General features: G+C 41.5%; 1 protein-coding gene across 5 annotated transcripts in view; it reads right to left on the bottom strand.

Moving 5' to 3' along the window:
- Positions 1-19742, bottom strand: part of SHLD1 (shieldin complex subunit 1) — a 115717-nt gene that overhangs the window by 56062 nt on the left and 39913 nt on the right. The window contains exon 3 of one of the 5 annotated variants that reach the window (XM_025000812.2): positions 5852-5932. The exons of the other annotated variants lie outside the window; for them this stretch is intronic. Within the exon in view, the coding sequence (XP_024856580.1) occupies positions 5886-5932 (47 nt within the window). The 3' untranslated portion in view covers positions 5852-5885. The remainder of the gene's footprint in view (positions 1-5851; positions 5933-19742) is intronic. 5 annotated transcript variants of the gene reach the window in all.

The raw sequence follows: 19742 nt of genomic DNA, 5'->3' as shown, positions 1-19742 counted from the left end.
GCAAAAGATCAATCCAGTCAATCCTAAAGGAAATCAACCCTGAATATTCATTGGAAAGATTGATACTGAAGCTGAAGCTCCAATAGTTTGCCCACCTGATATGAAGAGCCAACTCATTGGGAAAGACCCTGATTCTGGGAAAGATTGAGGGCAGGAGGGGAAGGGGCATCAGAGGATGAGATTGTTGGATGGCATCACCAACTCAATGGACAGGAGTTTGAGCAAACTCCAGGAGACAGTGAAGAACATGGGAGCCTGGTGTGCTGCTGTCCATGGCATCACAAAGAGTCAGACAAGACTGAGCAGCTGAACAACAATAACTGAGCACTAAGTTGTGCACATTTATGGTGAAACTCCATAGAGCCAGGCAAAGCCAGGGAAGTTGAGCTGAACAAGTCCAAAACCTTGCACAGGGCTGGAAGACTGCCATGTTCTGGCAGCCATAAGGAAGAAAACTTGCTGACCTTTCAGTAGTGATCCAGTAAGGCCACATCTTGGTAATAAGCTAAACTAAGGACTGAGTAAAGGCTACACCAGAATCTCCCTAACGAACCTAAAAACAAGCCTGAAAAACAGCAAGCTGACGAGCAAGTAACTTAACTGTCTGCCAAAATGAACTTCAATACTTTTTAAAGACTGCAAAAAAAAAAAAAAAAAATGATGTCAACTACATAATATCATGAAGTCCAAGCAGCTAGTAGAACTTAACTAGACTTGAGAAGTAGAAAAATGTAACCTATATCCAGAAGAAAAATCAATCAGTAGAACTAGATCTTGAAAGGACAGAGATGATGGAATGAGCAGACAAGAACTTGAAATAGCTATTATAAATATCCTCAAGGTTTTAAAGGAAAACATGAACACTGTGAGTAAAGAAATAAGAAGATCTGTGATAGTTTTGCTTCTTCATATATATAATTTTATTTATTTTTGGCTGTACTGGGTCTTCACTGCTGCACGGGCTTTTCTTTAGTTGGCATGAGTGGCGACTATTCTCTACTTGTGGGGTGAGGGCTTCTCACTGTGGCAGCTTCTCTGGTGGAGCATGGACTCTAAGGCATGCGGGCTTCAGTAGTTTTGGTTCCCAGGTTCTAAGTGCAGGCTCAGTAGTTGTGGCACACAGACTCAGTTGCTCCGCAGCATGTGAGATCCTTCCCAGATCAGGGATTGAACCTGTCTCCTGCACTGGCAGGCGAATTCCTTACCACAGAGCCACAAAGGAATCCCCGTGATAGTTTTATATACTGTCAAGCATTTCAGTCACAATATTGGATTTTGAATATGATATCATAGAAAAAGTATGAACCAGGAACCAAATCAGAAGAATAAGTTCCAGATCCACTTCTACCATTATCTTGCTATGGCACTCAGGCCCTGACTTGCATTTTCTGGAGTCTGAGATCCTCATCTGCGAACTGAAGATGTGGACCTAAGTAATATCAGTTGCTCAATTTTTCTGATTTTAAAGTCGCACTGCCTCCTGTTTACCCATAGGGAATGGATCCCTGAAGCACAAAAATTCATTCATCCAGCACTTCGCTTGAAACCAATACTTAGGGAATTCCAAGGCAGACCAGTGGTTAGGACTCCATACTTTCACTGCCAAGGGTGCAGCTTCAGTCCCTGGCTGAGACTCCATAAGCTGCATAGCTCAGCCAAAATATATGCGTTGTTGTTGTCCAAGAGCCCAGTTCAGTCTGACTCTGCAACCCCATGGACTGCAATACACCAGGCCTCCCTGCCCCTCACCATCTCCCGAAGTTTGCCCAAGTTCATGTCCATTGAACTGGTGATGCTATCCAGCCATCTTATCCTCTGACACCATCTTCTCCTTCTGCTCTCAATCTTTCCCAGCATCAGGAATTTTTCCAATGAGTCAAAAAAATATATATCAACCATTATCAGTCAGGTTGTGTGTGACAAATCTAGGCACAGAACTTTTCTGTTTCTAAAGAGGAATCCTCAGTGGTTCTGCCCAGGAAATCCTTATTTAAAACCAGAAAATTGTGATTCAAGGAAAATGTATCTTTTTGGTGCTATAATAAAGTCACTTAAGAATTTTTTTAAAAAATGTAATTAGAGGGCAGAAATTTCTTTTAAAATACTAATACTTCTATCTGTAGCCAATTCCATGTTCAGACAGTAAAGCGTCTGCCTACAATGCCAGAGACCCAGGTTTGATCACTGGGTCCGAAAGATCCTCTGGAGAAGGAAATGGCAAACCATTCCAGTACTCTTGCCTGGAAAATCCCTTGGATGGAGGAGCGTGGTAGGCTATACAGTCCATGGGGTTGCGAAGAGTCGGACACGACAGAGTGACTTCACTTTCTTTCTTTCTTTCCATGACCCAAAACCCATGAGCTTCAAATTCTACTAGTTGTGCCATTTTGTTGTTGTTGTTCAGCTGCCAAGTCATGTCCGACTCTTTAAGACCACATGGACTGCAGCACACCAGGCTTCCCTGTCCCTCACCATCTCCTGGAGTTTGCCCAAGTTCATGTCCATTGAATGGGTGATGCCATCCAACCATCTTATCCTCTCTTGCCCTGTTCTCCTTCTGCCTTCAGTCTTTCCCAGCATCAGGGTCTTTTCTAATGTGCCAGCTGTTTGCATCAGGTGGCCAAAGTATTGGAGCTTCAGCTTCAGCATCAGTCCTTCCAAAGAGTATTCAGGGTTGATTTCCCTTAAGATTAACTGCTTTGATCTATTAGCTTTCCAAGGGACTCTCAAGAGTTTTCTCCAGCACCACAGTTTTAAAGCATTAATTCTTCAGCACTCAGCCTTCTTTATGATCCACCTCTCACATCCGTACACGACTATTGGCTAGCTCATAGTCTTGACTATATGGACCTTGGCTGGCAGTGATGTCTTTGCTTTTCAACACACTGTCTAGGTTTGTCATAGTTTTCCTGCCAAGAAGCAATCGTATTCTAATTTCATGGCTGCAGTCACCATCCACAGTGATTTCAGAGCCCAAGAAGAGGAAATCTGTCACTGCTTCCACCTTTTCCCCTTCTGTTTGCCATGAAGTGATCGGACTGGATGCCATGATCTTAGTTTTAATACTGAGTTTTAAGTGGGCTTTTTCACTCTCCCCCTTCACCCTTATCAAAGGGTTCTTTACTTCCTCTTCACTTTGTGCCATTAGAATAGTATCTGTATATCTGAAGTTGTTGGTATCTCTCCCGGCAATCTTGATTCTAGCTTGTAACTCATCCAACCCAGCATTTCGAATGATGTGTTCTGCATGTAAGTTAAATAAACAGAGTGACAATAAACACCTCTGTTGTACTCCTTTCTCAATCCGTTGTTCCATACAGGATTCTAACTGTTGCTCCCTGATCTGTATGCAAGTTTCTCAGGAGACAGGTAAGATGGTCTGATATTCCCATCTTCTTAAAGAATTTGTTATGCCATTACTTTTATATAAAAACAAATTACCAAGTACAGAGAAAGAAGTGCCATAAAGTGAGCAATGCCACTTATGGCGTGCCATAAAATAAGATAATGCTGAGAAGGAATTTTCAATGGTTGTAAGGAGGTTTATCAAGGGTCTGTCTTCTAGAGCAGAGATTAGCAAATTTTTCCTGTAAAAAGCCATAAGGCTGTACAAAAAGAGGCCTTGGGTCAGATTTGGCCTATAGGCCATAGTCTGCTAACCCTGGCTCTACAGTCTTATTTAGACATCATTGGTCTCTACCTCAGACTTTACTGAATTAGAATCTACATTTTAAAACAGACTGATGACTGATATGGACATTACATTTAGAGAAGAACTGCGCTAAAGGCAGTGGTTTTTAAGTTTAGCTGCATATTGGAATTACCTGAGGAGGTTTTAAAAACTCCTGATTGCCCAGGCTGCCCTCTGTACCAATTAAATCAAAGCTTCTGGCAGTGGGTCCCGAGCATCAGTAATATCATTAAAGCTCCTTCCCAGGTGATACTAATCATTCTCAGCCAATGCTGAGAATCAAGGCTGAAGAGGCTCACTTAGTACAATCAAATCAACCACCAAGCTCATCTGCTAGCAGACAAAGCAGCCCAATACCCCACTAGGCCTGCTCCCTGTCAGAGATGAATGTATTTCAGAACTACAGAAATTCCCAAGGGGCATGAATGGTGACAAACAACCTTAGATCAAACTTGATGTCTCCTCCAATCCTCTGGTGGTGTGTAATTGGAAAGAATAATCTTGGAAGCGCAGAACTTATTTAAAAGGATGTTACCAATTGCAGCCTCAAAAGCTGAACATTTAGCTAAAAGCAGAAAATTCAATAATCTTTCATGACTTTGGAATTATGTTAAGGAATTCATTCTATAGGGCTGTGTTCAGAAGCATTTAAAATTCAGGAACATTTACCAGGAAATAAACAGATATTCCTAAATAAACCCCCTTTGAGTGCTCAGTACTTTTCTTTGAGCTTCTTGGGTCCCACAGATCAGACTTACTTTTCCCAATATTAATAAATAACACCTTTAAAGATGCTTCCTGGATTGATACCCAAGCTGCCATGGATGAGAAGCAGTAATAGGTATTCTAAAAAAAGCTGGTTCAATTCTTGGTATAAAGTCCAAAACAACCATCAGTCCTTTTTATTTGCTTCTTTTTGCTTTGTACTTTGAGGAGATAGTGCTATAAATATATGACTATTTCTCTAATTGCTATTATCTGATATTTGCATTTTCTCCTCTTTCAAAGAAAAGTATAAAATAGACTCTTTATCACAGAATTAACTTTATAAGCAAAAAAAAAATAAAGCATTAACTTACTTCACTAATACTAAAATTCTTCCAGCCACTACACACGTCACATATCAGAGGCCTTTTCTAGCTGTGGTGTTTAAAATGCACCCCCACGCAGCAAGCCTTTTCTTCATAGCATCAATTGATAGAGTACTTATTTCTTGGTTTTATTGTGTATCTATCCCTTCTGTACCCCCTCCAACCAGGACCCTAGTGCCAGAATAAAAGCTCCTGGAAGGCTGGGTCTTTATTTTGCTCCCTGTGTATGCCCAGTGCCAAGTGCGGGGCCTGACACATAGCAGACACTCAATAAACATTTCTTGACTGGATGAATGAACACCACCTACTGCATTTTAAAGAATCCGGTCATCAGGGGTGCGAGTAAACAACCCAATACAATATGGAGAAAACAGAAAAGAATGCAGCAGGTTGGTGAGGTATTAACACCTAGTAAGAAAGATACACATTAGAAAAGTTACTTCTCACTAACCTAATGATTTGCTCTATAAAGCAGAGAGACAAACAGTTTAACTGAACTTGAATCTTGGTATAATCTACTACAAATATGATTCACAAACTTTACAGAAATGTCTCCACTAGAGAAAATTTAATTGACAGAAAAGAATAGCCAGCTACCCATTCACTTGTTCAAAGATGTTATAATTTTTTAAAATGGTAGGAAGGACTCAAATTTTATGCATTGTAACCTCTAAGATATAGTTAGTAATAGTATTTATCACCATTTTCCAGTTGCCTATCATGTATAAGGGGACAGTAGGCAGTGCTTTACGCACTGTATACATCAAACAGTCCTGAGCAGTTGCCTATAAACTCATGCTGAGCCGTGATGAAATTCTCACCAGTTCATGGCTAAGTGAGAAAAATAGTGACTGGAGAAGATGGATCTTTATTTTGGGATTATTCTCTCACTTGGGATATTAAAATATCCTTTTTTTCACAAAATGATGGGAAGTTTGTGGCGTGACTGATATATGCTGTTTTTAAGATCTTTCCTTGGCAAAATAAAGGGATGGCCCAATCTCTGTTGGGCTTCAAAAAAGGAGAAAAAAGGAGGAGGAGGAGGAGAGAGGAAGAGAAAGCAAATTACCCAAACACTGCCAAATGTCCACTGGGGGCAAAAATCACCTCTGGTTGAGAATCACTGGTGTGGAGTGAAAACTTGAGTTATCTAAACAAAAGAGAGAAGATGGGCGCATTGTTATGAGACACGGAATCATAGTAGAAGAAAATCTGTCCTGGCCTGGAGCTGGAGCTGCCAAGGGTCACTCTTGGTGGCCGAGTGGCAGTCCATTCAGGAGCAAGCTGGACTGTGGCACTGGGGACCCATCTCATGCGAGGTACACAGCTTTTTGAACATGGGCACTGCTAATCAGACAGACAGTGGGGCTTTGCCCACAAAAGGAAAAAGGGATTTAAGTGTGAACTCAGATTGTTCTGAGTTTATCTGCATGAATCTAATTCTAAGGAATCTGTTTAAGGACAGCATATCTGTTAATGATATCAAGATATACTTTAAACAGTAGTTAGTATTCATTTCATGGAATTAAAATGGGTTGCCCATTTTTGTACAAACATGTTCATTCAGCTCCTTTCTCCTATTTACTCATACATCTAGTTCTTTACTGAGTTTTTAAAAAGCTGTCACTTTAATCACTTATGAACACAGTCTTAGAAAGAAAAATCCACCCCAACATTTCTCACTTCCTTTTACGAGAAATTCTTTCATAGTTCCACCTCTGGAAGAACATTCTAATGATGTATGTGCCACAGCTCTGTATCTGCCACTATGGAAACTCACTAAAAAATGTTACTCCCTTAAATTCCTTCATGGCATATTAATTTGATGTTTTAAAACAAATATTTTACCATGAAATAACTCCCATAAAATAGTAAGATCAATCTAACTAAACTGGCTTCTCTAGCCCTTCCACCATCTGTAAATGTGTTTCTTATACTTTCTTAAAGGGATCATTTTTTGGTCATTGTATGTGTGTTAGACACTCAGTCATGTCTGACTCGTTTTGTGACCCCATGGACTGTAGCCCGACAGGATCCTCCATCCATGCAATTCTCCAGGCAAGAATACTGGAGTGGGTTCCCATTTCCTTTTCGAGGGATCTTTCCCAACCCAGGATGGAACCTGGCTTCATTATAAATATTCTCCACTAATATCTACTAAATCACTAATATTTAAAATAAAGAGTGGAGTCTTCCCTGGTGGTACAGTGGACAGAAACCCTCCGGCCAATGCAGGGGACACAGGTTCAATCTGTGATTTGAGAAGATTCCACATGCCAAGTAGCAATGGAACCCATGTACCACAACCACGGAGTCTGCACTCTAGAGCCTGCAAGCTGCAAATCCTGAGCCTACGTGCTGTAACTACTGAAGCCTGCATGCCCTAGAGCCTGTGCTCCTCAAGAGAAACGACCTCAGTGAGAAGCCCGTGGACCTCAATGAAGAGAAAGCCCTCCTGCAGCAATGAAGACCTACTACTACTACTACTAAGTCACTTCAGTCGTGTTCGACTCTGTGCGACCCCATACACGGCAACCCCCCAGGCTCCCCCGTCCCTGGGATTCTCCAGGCAAGAACACTGGAGTGGGTTGCCATTTCCTTCTCCAATGCAGGAAAGTGAAAAGTGAAAGTGAAGCCGCTCAGTCGTGTCCGACTCTTAGCGACCCCATGGACTGCAGCCCACCAGGCTCCTCCATCCATGGGATTTTCCAGGCAAGAGTACTGGAGTGGGGTGCCATTGCCTTCTCCGAATGAAGACCTAGTGCAACCAAAAAGTAAAATAGATAAACAAATAATTTTTAAAAATACTAAAATAAAGCATGAGACCTCCCTGATGGCCCAGTGGTTAGGACTTTACCTTCCAATGCAGGAGGTGCAGTTTGATCCTGGGTTAGAGAGCTAAGCATGCCTCATGACCAAAAAACAAACAATTTTTTTACAAGCAGTGTTGTAAAAAATTTAATAAAGACTTTAAAAAATGGTCCATATCAAAAAAATCTAAATAAATTAATTAATTAAATAAACTGCTATAGTTCTCAAGATATGATCCAACTAATAAGACTATTCACCCATCAAATACATTGGGTAAGATATGTATGAGGAAACCCATAACAAAACTGTGAGAGTTAAAAAGTGGAGACAACCTAAACATCCAACAACAGACATCACATTATGTAAATTATGGTCCAACCCCACAATGGAACACTATGCAGCCACCAAATATATGAGATCTATATGTATTAACATGGGAAGTGCTTTAATATAGCATTAAGTGAAAAGACTAAGATACAAATTGGTATATATAGTAAAATTCTATTTGTATTTCTAAAAAAATAGATCTATGAGCTGTTTGTGTATGTGTAATACATGTGGTGTATGTGTATTGTGAATACATATGTATAACTATATGTATGTTTAAGTTTATAATTGCAGAGAAAATGTCTAAAAGAGACATAAAAGTTATTTACAATCATCTCTAGGGAGGAATACGGAAGAGACACAAGACTTTTCCTTTCATACCCTTCTGTGCTATTTATTTTAATAACTTTGTAAAAAGGATGACTAAACCTCCATCACTAGTATCATAACTATCATACATATTCCAAAGTGGGAACCTTCCTCCAAAGATGAAGGAGTAAGTCTACAAGAAAGACACACTTTGGATTTTCTCTATAGCTCATTGTCTGAAATCCCTAATGGCTTTAAGGGAGCACAAATCCTGAAGCCTGACAAAGGAAGGCCATATGTCTAAAAAAGGAAGTCTCCCGGGCACCACTTTTTCAACAGTGTTCAAATAATTTTAGGATATCTGGCTTGCCAAATTGGGAACATTCCACAGAAGTAGGACTCTAAATTATGAAACTGCTTTGAATAATGAAGTATCCTATATATTATTTTCAGAAATACTTTCAGAAGTTGGAAGTTACACTATACTTCTGGATTTTAATTTTTCTAAACCAAAGTGATATCATTGTTCCAACTCTAAATCACAATTCAAGCACAATCAAATGTGGCCAACAGCTGCCCTTGACCCAGAGTAGGAAAGGAATACAAAGCAAAGGCTGACCAAAAAGAACACAGCCCTGTGGCGCTCTAGCTGAGAGCAGGGCATGCTGGCCTGGCACATGGCTGCTAGCCAGCTGATTTCTAAGCCAGTGTGCTCATGCACACAATGAGGAGTCAAGGTGGAAAATTACAGGTGATGGTTACAGAACCCCCACTTGCTCTCAGGTACTAAAAACAAGTCTTGCAGTGAAGGATGCAATGTGTGGCATTCCAGTGGAGAGGACAGAGGGCTGGCAACCATCACTGCCACTCTGCACCCTCTCCCACCCTCAGGTTACTCAGTTTGGATTCCCTGGATGCACAGAAACAAAAACAGGGACACCAATAAGGAATGCTGGTGGCTTAACTGATGAGCACAGCACAGGCAGACAGGATGGCTAGCTGCTGCTGCTGCTAAGCCACTTCAGTCGTGTCCGACTCTGTGCGACCCCATAGATGGCAGCCCACCAGGCTCCCCTGGGATTCTCCAGGCAAGAACACTGGAGTGGGTTGCCATTTCCTTCTCCAATGCATGAAAGTGAAAAGTGAAAGTGAAGTCGCTCAGTCGTGTCCGACTCTTCGCGACCCCATGGACTGCAGCCTACCAGTCTCCTCCATCCATGGGATTCTCCAGGCAAAAGTACTGGAGTGGGTTGCCATTGCCTTCTCTGGGATGGCTAGCTAGGAAAGTCAATTCTACCATCACACTGAAGAGACACGGTGATGCTCAGTCTCTCCATCCATGGCCAGAGGCAGACACCAGTGACCTAAACAGCTCCAGGGACAATACCATAAGCCTCTGTTCCATTTCCATCAAAATTACCGTTTGATTTCTTTTAGCCCTAAACCCAATGCCTTCAGAACTTGGGAAATAGTTTATCAAAACTCAGTCCTGACTGGTAAGAGTGGAAATGGACACCAGAATTTATGGCAGATAATCTATTTTCTTACAGTAATATAGGAAAATCATCAATGCTCTTAACCATCACAAGATATGGGATATATGGTTAAGAAAAAGAGACAAGCAAATATCATTTCAATATGGAGGAAGAATGTGTAATCCATAACTCTATACATTGAGCCTGATGCTTAAACAAGAGTTAAGTGTGGGGTGGGGCTGCCATTTGTGACACTTATTGAGTCTCAACCCCACTGGTTAGGTATTATTATCTGCATAGAACAGATGAAAAACTGAGGCTCAGAAGTTCTTAACATGCCTAAGGACACCCAGTAAAAAGTGATAAAGCCCTTTAAACCCCAACAGCTGTCCTTTCTTCCCATTCAACAGAGAAAAGGAGGTTGCCAGGCCCAGCTGTCACTCCTACCATAGGAGGCTCATCTCTGTCTGATCACAAATTTAGCAGAGAGCTCAAGCATTTATATTCCTACTTTGTTGTCTGCCCCAAACTACCTTTTTCACTATCTTAAGAAATTGAAAAATGTTCCACTTTCAGAAGGGTCAAATTTCTTTATTTCAAGAAACTAAAAGGGGGATGGGGCATTGATTGAGGGACAGTGAGCGAGGGAAACACACCCATGTTACTGCAGCTTTGTGACTGTTAGGCCAAGAGCTGGGGACAAGGTATAGCTTTCCTAAGTCTGGCAAAACAATACTATCTTCTGCAAGGGAAAGGGGGCATTTGGAGTTAGTGTTATAAGATTTTTGTTTTTCCGTCAGCTGATCACTGTGGAACACTGCCCGGGTTCCTGCTGCCTGGACTTCACAAGAATTCCTGGGCTGAGCAAAGACCTTATTCACCACCAACACATAACTCTTTTTAGTAAATAAACTCCCAGAGTCAATATATGGCATCTCTTCAGGTGTCTGGTGCTTTTACCCCAACTGCCTTCAAACACTTCAAGTTTCCCAAGTCAACAGGAAACATCTCATACAAAATTGAACAAGATCCTGCTTCTAAACATAAATTCCTGTTAGATGCACCAGCACATGTATTCATGTATCCATGCCAGTAGCAAAATGTCAAGTGCACCGGTCTACAGGGTTAGGGGACAGGCACCTTCACCCAGGCCAATGTCTGCGGTGGAACTCCTGTGAGGCCATCATGAAAATGTCCTGTACCGTCTCTGCCAGACCAGCTCCAAGATAGCAGAAGATTATACAGGACATGGCAGACCCTAAACATACAAAGCTAGCCAGCAGGGACCTTAAAGTCATGTAAAAAAAACACGAGAAACTGAGTGGAAGATAGATTATTCTTTCTGGGAACTATATTAATGTTTTGCATTAATTTTAATGATCAAATCATAGGGACAGGTAGCTTTTGCTTTTGATTGAGGAGGCAGGAGATAGGCTCCCATACCCCCCTCAAACAGCAAGCCCACTACCACCTCTTCTTGTCATCATTGTTTTATTCCTTTAAGTGTTACATTCAAGGCCTAGGTTCCTAGTGGGGATTCCCCCAGAACCACATATTACACTTGAGGTCCCCCTCTTCCTCCACTGGGAGGAAAGTTTTTATATGTGTATATATATATGTACACTTACTGTGTGTGTGTGTGTGTGTGTGTGTACATCTATATATTCTTTTTCAGATTCTTTTCCATGGTAGGTTATTACAAGACATTTGATATAGTTCCCTGTGCTATACAGTAGTTTCTTGTTGTTTATCAATTTTATACATAGCAGTTTGTATATGTTAACCCCAGATTCCTAATTTATTTCCCCCCTCACCTTTACTATCCCCTTTGGTAACCGTAAGTTTGTTTTCCAAGTCTGTGAGTCTATTTTCTTTGTAAATGAGTTCATTTGTTATCATTTTTTAGATTCTACATTTAAGTGATATCATATAATATTTATCTTTATCTGACTTACTTAACTCTAGATAAGCTCGAGGTCCATCCACCTATTTGCAAATGGCATTATTTCATTCTTTTTAATGGCTGAGTAATATTCCTGTGTGTGTGTGTGTATGTGTGTGTGTGTGTACACACACCACATCTTTGTAAATCTTTCAGATTCTTGAAGGGATCTTCAATCAAACAAGGTGAAGAATAAGTGTCTTCAAGCCTCTCTGGTCTTTAAGAATGTTGTGTTGACATGAAAAGATGCTCAACATCACTCATTATCAGAGAAATGCAAATCAAAACCACTATGAGATACCATTTCATGCCAGTCAGAATGGCTGCGATCCAAAAGTCTACAAGCAATAAATGCTGGAGAGGGTGTGGAGAAAAGGGAACCCTCTTACACTGTTGGTGGGAATGCAAACTAGTGCAGCCACTATGGAGAACAGTGTGGAGATTCCTTGAAAAACTGGAAATAGAACTGCCTTATGATCCAGCAATCCCACTGCTGGGCATACACACTGAGGAAACCAGAATTGAAAGAGACACGTGTACCCCAATGTTCATCGCAGCACTGTTTATAATAGCCAGGACATGGAAGCAACCTAGATGTCCATCAGCAGATGAATGGATAAGAAAGCTGTGGTACGTATACACAATGGAGTATTACTCAGCCATTAAAAAGAATACATTTGCATCAATTCTAATGAGGTGGATGAAACTGGAGCCTATTATACAGAGTGAAGTAAGCCAGAAAGAAAAACACCAATACAGTATACTAACGCATATATATGGAATTTAGAAAGATGGTAACAATAACCCTGTATACGAGACAGCAAAAGAGACACTGATGTATAGAACAGTCTTTTGGACTCTGTGGGAGAGGGAGAGGGTGGGATGATTTGGGAGAATGGCATTGAAATACATATAATATATATGGAACGAGTCACCAGTCCAGATTCGATGCACGATACTGGATGCTTGGGGCTGGTGCACTGGGACGACCCAGAGGGATGGGTATGGGGAGGGAGGAGGGAGGAGGGTTCATGATGGGGAACACATGTATACCTGTGGCGGATTCATTTCAATATTTGGCAAAACCAATACAATATTGTAAAGTTTAAAAATAAAATAAAATTAAAAAAGAATGTTGTGTTGAAATTCAGCCCCTCTTGAGTAACAGGTGTTGTGGGCTTATTGAGCACATGCTGAGGATACTTATGGGCTTTTTGAGTGTATGCTGAGAATGAGAATAAGCCCAGTAAAGTGAGAAGAGAAGGCCAGGGCTGGTGATCAAGCCAGATGGGATTCAAAGCAAAATGTCACCCATTTCCCCTTATCCTGGCCCTGGCTGTGGAGTGTGACAGAGAACGTGATGGTGTGAGCACTGGAGGAAACCCTGAGAAGCGCTGCTGCTTGAGGGAGTCACTTGGGCAGTATTGTGTATGTGGTCATTGACGACCACACACAAAGGTGGTCTGGAGTGTTGGTTAAATAACTTAGCTGGGCCTCAGTTTTCTCAGCTTTAAAATGGAGATGAGGTTTTCCCTGGCAGTCCAGAGGTGAGGACTCTGTGGTTCTACTGCAGGGGCACAGGTTCAATCCCTGTTTGGGGAACTAAGATCCTACATGCCAGCTGGCCAAAAAAGACAAATCTCTAAAATGGGGATGAAAACAGTATCTCTCCCCTTGCTTACTGAAGGATTACCTGAGACAGGGCCAAGAAAACAAGAAATGTCAGCTATTGTGATGACTACTTGTAGGTGACTTTATACTCCCTTTGTAATCTTTTTTTTTTTTTTTGGTGTGACCTTTCCAGTGAGCACTTCCTGAGGGTGAGAGATGTACTATAATGGCTATGTTAATTCTTTAAGAACTTCTAGCTACATGTCTCAAAAGTACATTCTTAACTCTGTTACTTAACTATTTCAGAAGTTCTATCTTCAAAGAACCAAAGCAAGTTTATCTCTTCCATGTTTTTCTAATATTTTATTTTCTGTAGATATCACATGAAGTGTACGATGATTTGAATATTTCTAAGTTCAACAGACAAAATGACAAAGTGATTTTCTAACCTCTGCCACTGATAACACTTACTGGCTAAAAATGTCTCATATGTATGATGCTTTGAACTTCTTTCAGTGCTTTCATAAGTACTCTTTATTTAATTTATGTGATTCTTTACTTATTTATACCCCTACTTTTCCCCATCAAGTTCTGAAGGTGGCTTTAAGGACACACAAAATCACAAGATAGAATAAAATAAAGACAGAGCCAAGAAAGAAACAAAGAAGAAAGAAGACCATAATCCCTGGGAGTTGGGAAGAAAAAGGTACTGTTCCAACTTCTCAGAAAAGGAAACCAGACATTTGAAACTTTTGGGGTTAAAAGCGAGAAATATCTGCCACTAAAGCAGTCCTAAAAATGATAACCTCGGACTCTGGAGTACTGAGAAATTAATTCAAAACAAAACAAACTAATGTCAGAGACCACCATCCAGGTGTGTGAAACTCTGGGGAGAGTCCTGGGAGTTAGATGTGGATGGAGCTTGGAAGGGAGGTAGTGTAGACAGCCATGATGATAGTCAGTAATAACAAAGTGCTGGGCACCATTCTAAGACCTTTCTAACCATCATCTCATTTAATACTCACAGTGACTTATAACATATGTACTAGTATTAATCAGATCTTGTAAATGAGGAAAATGAGGGCCAGAAAGATGAAGTAATTTGCCCAACATCACAGAGTGAGTGAGTTCATGGCGGATTTAAACACAGACAATCTGATCAGGGCCCACTCCCAACCTCCTTTGCCTCCACAGACCCAATGCAGACAGAGGCCACCAACAGGAAGGCTTGGCCTGGAGAACAGGGACATCCCTTCTCAAAGCTGAGAGGGCAAGAAGAGTAGGCATAGTGGGTGGGTCAAGAAAGTTAATAGAAAATGAGGACTCAGCTAGTAAAAAGGGGAACTTGGGATCTAAATAGCTGAGAAAAGAAGAGAAGCTAAAAGCAAAGGAGAAAAGGAAAGATATACCCATCTGAATGAAGAGTTCCAAAGAGTAGCAAGGAGAGATAATAAAGCCTGCCTCAGCAAAGAAATAAAGGAAAACAATAGAATGGGAAAGACTAGAGATCTCTTTAAGAAAATTAGAAATACTGTTAGGGGAAGCATACTGACTGAAACTGCCCACCCTGGCCAGGCACCATAGTAGCCATCTGCATGAGTTGTTTTACGACAGGAGGTCCTGGTAAGGGACATGGAACTAATAAGCCACCACCAACCAGAAGAGTTCGGGAAAAGTCAAAAGGAGACACCACATGTCTGACCACCTCCCTGAAGCCTTCTTGCTGGCATTCATCTTGGTTGAACAAGGCATGCACCTCCAGGAAGGACTCTGAGTCAGAATGATTGGCTAAAGACAACCTGGAAACTAATCCCATCACCATAAAACCTGAGCAGTTCCCCTGGGTTCCCTTAACCTACTGTTCTCTGCCCGGGCACCCTTTCCCCATAAAATCTCTTGCTTTGTCAGCACATGTGTCTCCTTGAACAATTCATTTCCGAGTGTTAGACAAGAGCCCACTTTTAGGCCCTGGAAGGGGTCCCCCTTCCTTCAACAATACCAAGGGAACGTTTCATGGAAAGATGGGCACAATAAAGGATAAAAACGGTATGGACCTAACAGAAGCAGAAGATATTAAGAAGAGGTGGCGAGAATACACAGAAAAACTATACAAAATGATCTCAATGACACAGATAACCATGATGCTGTGATCACTCATCTAGAGCCAGACATCCTGAAGTGTGAAGTCAAGTGGGCCTTAGGAAGCATAACTATGAACAAAGCTAGTGGAGGTGATGGAATTCCAACTGAGCTATTTCAAATCCTAAAAGATGATGCTCTGAAAGTGCTGTATTCAATATGTCAGCAAATTTGGAAAACTCAGCCGTGGCCACAGGACTGGAAAAGGTCCATTTCATTCCAATCCCAAAGAAAGACAATGCCAAACAATGTTCAAATACTGCACAATTGTACTCATTTCACATGGTAGCAAAGTAATGCTCAAAATTCGCCAAGCGAGGCTTCAACAGTACATGAACAGAGAACCAGAGATCAAATGGCCAGGATCCACTGGGTCACAGAAAAAGCAGGAGAGTTCCAGCAAAACATCTACTTCTGCTTCATTAACTATGCCAAAGCCTTTGACTGTGGGGATCACAAAACACTGTGGAAAATTCTTAAAGATATGGGAATACTGGATCACCTTACCTGCCTCCTGAAAAATCTGTATGCAGGTCAAGAAGCAACAGTTAGAACCAGACATGGAACATGGGAAACATGGGAAAGAGTACATCAAGGCTGTATATTGTCACCCTTATTTAAATTAATGCAGAGTACATCATGCAAAATGCCAGGCTGGAGGAAGCACAAACTGGAATCAAGATTGCCGGGAGAAACATCAATAACCTCAGATATGCAGATGACATCACCCTTATGGCAAAAAGTGAAGAGGAACTAAAGAGGCTCTTGATGGAAGTAAAAGAGGAGAGTGAAAAAGCTTGCTTAAAATTCAACATTCAAAAAACTAAGATCATGGCATCTGGTCCTGAGAGAGTAACAGGCAGGAAGGCTAGAGGTCTCCAAATGGAGGAAATAGGCTGCAAGTGTCAGACATTTTTAATTTCTCTCTTAAGGAGCAGGAGGAAACAAACTACAAGTGTCAGATTTTTTTCCCTTTTCTATACAAATTTAAAAGGAGGTTTCTTTTAAAATTCTGAAACACAGGTAAACAATGAAACCAGTGACAGACTTTATTTTCTTGGGCTCCAAAATCACTGCAGATGGTGACTGCAGCCATGAAATTAAAAGATGCTTGCTCCTTGGAAGAGAAGCTATGACCAACCTAGACAGCATATTAAAAAGCAGAGACTACTTTGCCGACAAAGGTCTGTCTAGTCAAAGCTATAGTTTTTCTAGTAGTCATGTATGGATGTGAGAGTTGGACCATAAAGAAAGCTGAGCGCCAAAGAATTGATGCTTTTGAACTGTGGTGTTGGAAAAGGCTCTTGAGAGTCCCTTGTGTGGTGACCCAAGGACAAAAGAGCAGATAAAACCAAGGAGGGTCTTGGAATGCAGGAACGGAAAAACCAGACCTTTATCGTCCTTCCCTCTCCCATGTTGTAACTATTAATGCAACAGTATAACCTGTCTCCCCTCCTATCCCATAAGGAGAAGGTATTTGCCAAATCAGCAAATGATCCGCAAGACCCCTATCCCACTCCTTGTACCCTGGGTATAAAAGTTGACTAAGGACCCCTGTTCAATGTCAGTTCTCTCTTGAGCTGGCCTGCTGTTCTAACAGCGTCTCCCACTCTAATAAACTTTATTTCCCTCTCATTCTGTCTCACATCTGGAAATTCTTTTCCAACTCATGCCCAGACCATGACATCTTGAACTATAAGGAGATCAAACCAGTCAATCCTAAAGGAAATCAATCCTGAATATTCATTGGAAGGACTGATGCTGAAGCTCCAATACTTTGGCCACATGATGCAAAGAACTGACTCATTGGAAAAGATCCTGATGCTGGGAAAGACTGAAGGCAGGAGGAGAAGGGGACGACAGAGGATGAGATGGTTGGATGGCATCACCAACTTGGTGGACATGAGTTTGAAGAAGCTCTGGGAGTTGGTGATGGACAGGGAAGCCTGGAGTGCTGCAGTTCATGGGGTCACAAAGAGTCAGACATGACTGAGCAACTGAACTGAATTGAGAATCTAAAGCCCTAGGCTTCAATGCCCTTCATTTGGATCCTGCCAGTTGCTGGGTGGGAGAAATTCCTTTAAGTGATTTCACAAGGGGTCAAGACACTGATTTGTTTCTAAAACCAAATTTATCTCTGAGATAGGATAACAGGATGATGATGACAATAAATAATAACAACAATGATTGCTTTTTTCCTGTGGTAAACTTAGAGCCATCATTTAATCAATTATTTATTGAGCACATACTATCTATCAGGCACTGTATCAGGCGCAGTGACTTTGAACACAGGACTTTATAGAGGAGACATTTTGTCATTTCCATAGCACAGGAACTGTGTCCCCAGGCGGTCCACTGATTAAGACTCTGCCCTTCCAACACAGAGGACACCAGTTCAATCCCCCATCTGGGAACTCAGATCCCACATGCTACACAATACTGCCAAAAAAAATTTTTTCCCCTAAATTTTAAAATAGAACACCCCTACTTCTTCCAGCTCTAGGGCATAGGTGGCTAACAATCTCCCAGGCTATCCCTATTACAAGACTCTAACAAACCGCTCTATTTGTGGTAAGGTCCCCTCCTCCTCCATGTCTTTAGGAGCCATTCTACCTCCACAGTTCCTCCCTGTGCCCACTCTGAGCTGTGGTTTCTTCTTTCCATCAGATCTGCTCTACCTTGGCCTTTTAGGGATCAGTAAGGCTATATGCCAAATACATCCGGTTCTCCTCTCTCCAGGCCAGTGACAGGATTGCCCTTCCTGGCTCCTTTGTGGAAATGGGGACACATCATTAGTTTGGGAACATGGACTGTGAGTGTAATTCTTGATGCTTGTCACTTCCAGAAGGGATCATTTAACTGCCAATGAAAGGCTCTCTGGAGTTCTTTTTTCCCTCTACATAGCAACAGCAGCATGTGAGATGGTGTCTCCCAGTGTGACAAACCAGCCTGACTGCTCAAAACGAAGATGCAACATGAGTGAGAAACAAATTATAGAGTTTAAAATAACTTAGATTTAGGGGTTGTTTGCTATCACAGCATAACTGACTGAGTGAACAGCCCTTCAGTGAGGCTCAGTTTCTGGTCCATAGTGATCACTCCTTCGTCTTCTCCAGGAAAGAGACAGAGATATACAGTCATGTATAGATAAATACACAGATATAATTTTTTCTTATTATTTCTTAGATTCCAAAGTGGAAGGAAGAGAGTTCAAAAGAAAAAGCAAAGAGGGTGGAAAGAAAAGGAAGAGAGTGGAAACCCTACTGGCCACCTTGATCCAATCTCTGTATATAAATTATTTAAATACAAAAGTAAATAGAAGTTGCAGCTTTAAGAGCCCTTAAAGAAATCTTACAATTTGAATCTGTAAATATTCAGGTAAAAGGTTTTACTAATCTATAAATTGAAAGGCACAATAGATGATTTGGAGAACAAAAAGCAATGCACTCTGGGGATTTTCCTGGTTAAAAATCCACCTTTCAATGCAAGATAACACGTGTGTTAGTTGCTCAGTTGTGTTCAACTCTGCGACTCTATGGACTTGGAGCCCACTAGGCTCCTCCAACCACAGGATTTCCTAGGCAAGAATACTGGAGTGGGTTGCCATTTCCTTCTCCAGGGGATCTTCCCAACTCAGGGATCAAACCTGGGTCTCCTACGTTGCAGGCAGATTCTTTACTTTTAATCCACCAGGAAAGCCCAAGATACCAGCCTCGAGCCATAACTACAGAAAGCCTGCATACCACAGGAAGACCCAACACAACAAAAAAAATTTTTTTTTTAAAAAACAGTGTGCTCTGTATGAACTTACAAGACAGCATGGAGAAAATCTTTGCTCTACTTTAGGGTTTCTCAACCTCTGAACTACTGATATTTGGGGCTGGAAAATTCTTTACTGTGGAGGAAGGGCTATCCAGTGCATTGCAGGATCTTTGTATCACCTCTGGCCTCTACTCACTAGGTTATAGGAGCACTGCCCCAAACCATTCTTACAACCAAAGATGACTCTAAGTGTTGCCAAACATCCCCTGAGGGACAGTGTCACCTTCAGTTGAGAACTTCTGTGCTAGTTATAGTTACAAACAGGCCTAAAGCTTCCCCTACAGACTGGATCCCTTGGACAGTAAGGAGATCAAACCAGTCAATCCTAAAGGAAATCAACCCTGAATATTCATTGGAAGGACTGATGCTGAAGCTGAAGCTCCAGTCCTTTGGCCACCTGATGCGAAGAGCCAACTCAGTGGAAGAGCCCTGATGCTGGGAAAGATTAAAGGCAGGAGGAGAAGGGGATGATAGGGGACGAGACAGTTGGATGGCATCACTGACTGAATGGACATGAGTTTGAG

This window comes from Bos taurus, chromosome 13 (assembly GCF_002263795.3).
Source record: "Bos taurus isolate L1 Dominette 01449 registration number 42190680 breed Hereford chromosome 13, ARS-UCD2.0, whole genome shotgun sequence".
NCBI classification, from domain to species: Eukaryota; Metazoa; Chordata; class Mammalia; order Artiodactyla; family Bovidae; genus Bos; species Bos taurus.
Note: the sequence above shows the minus strand (reverse complement) of the source record. Positions and strands in the feature narration are given on the sequence as shown.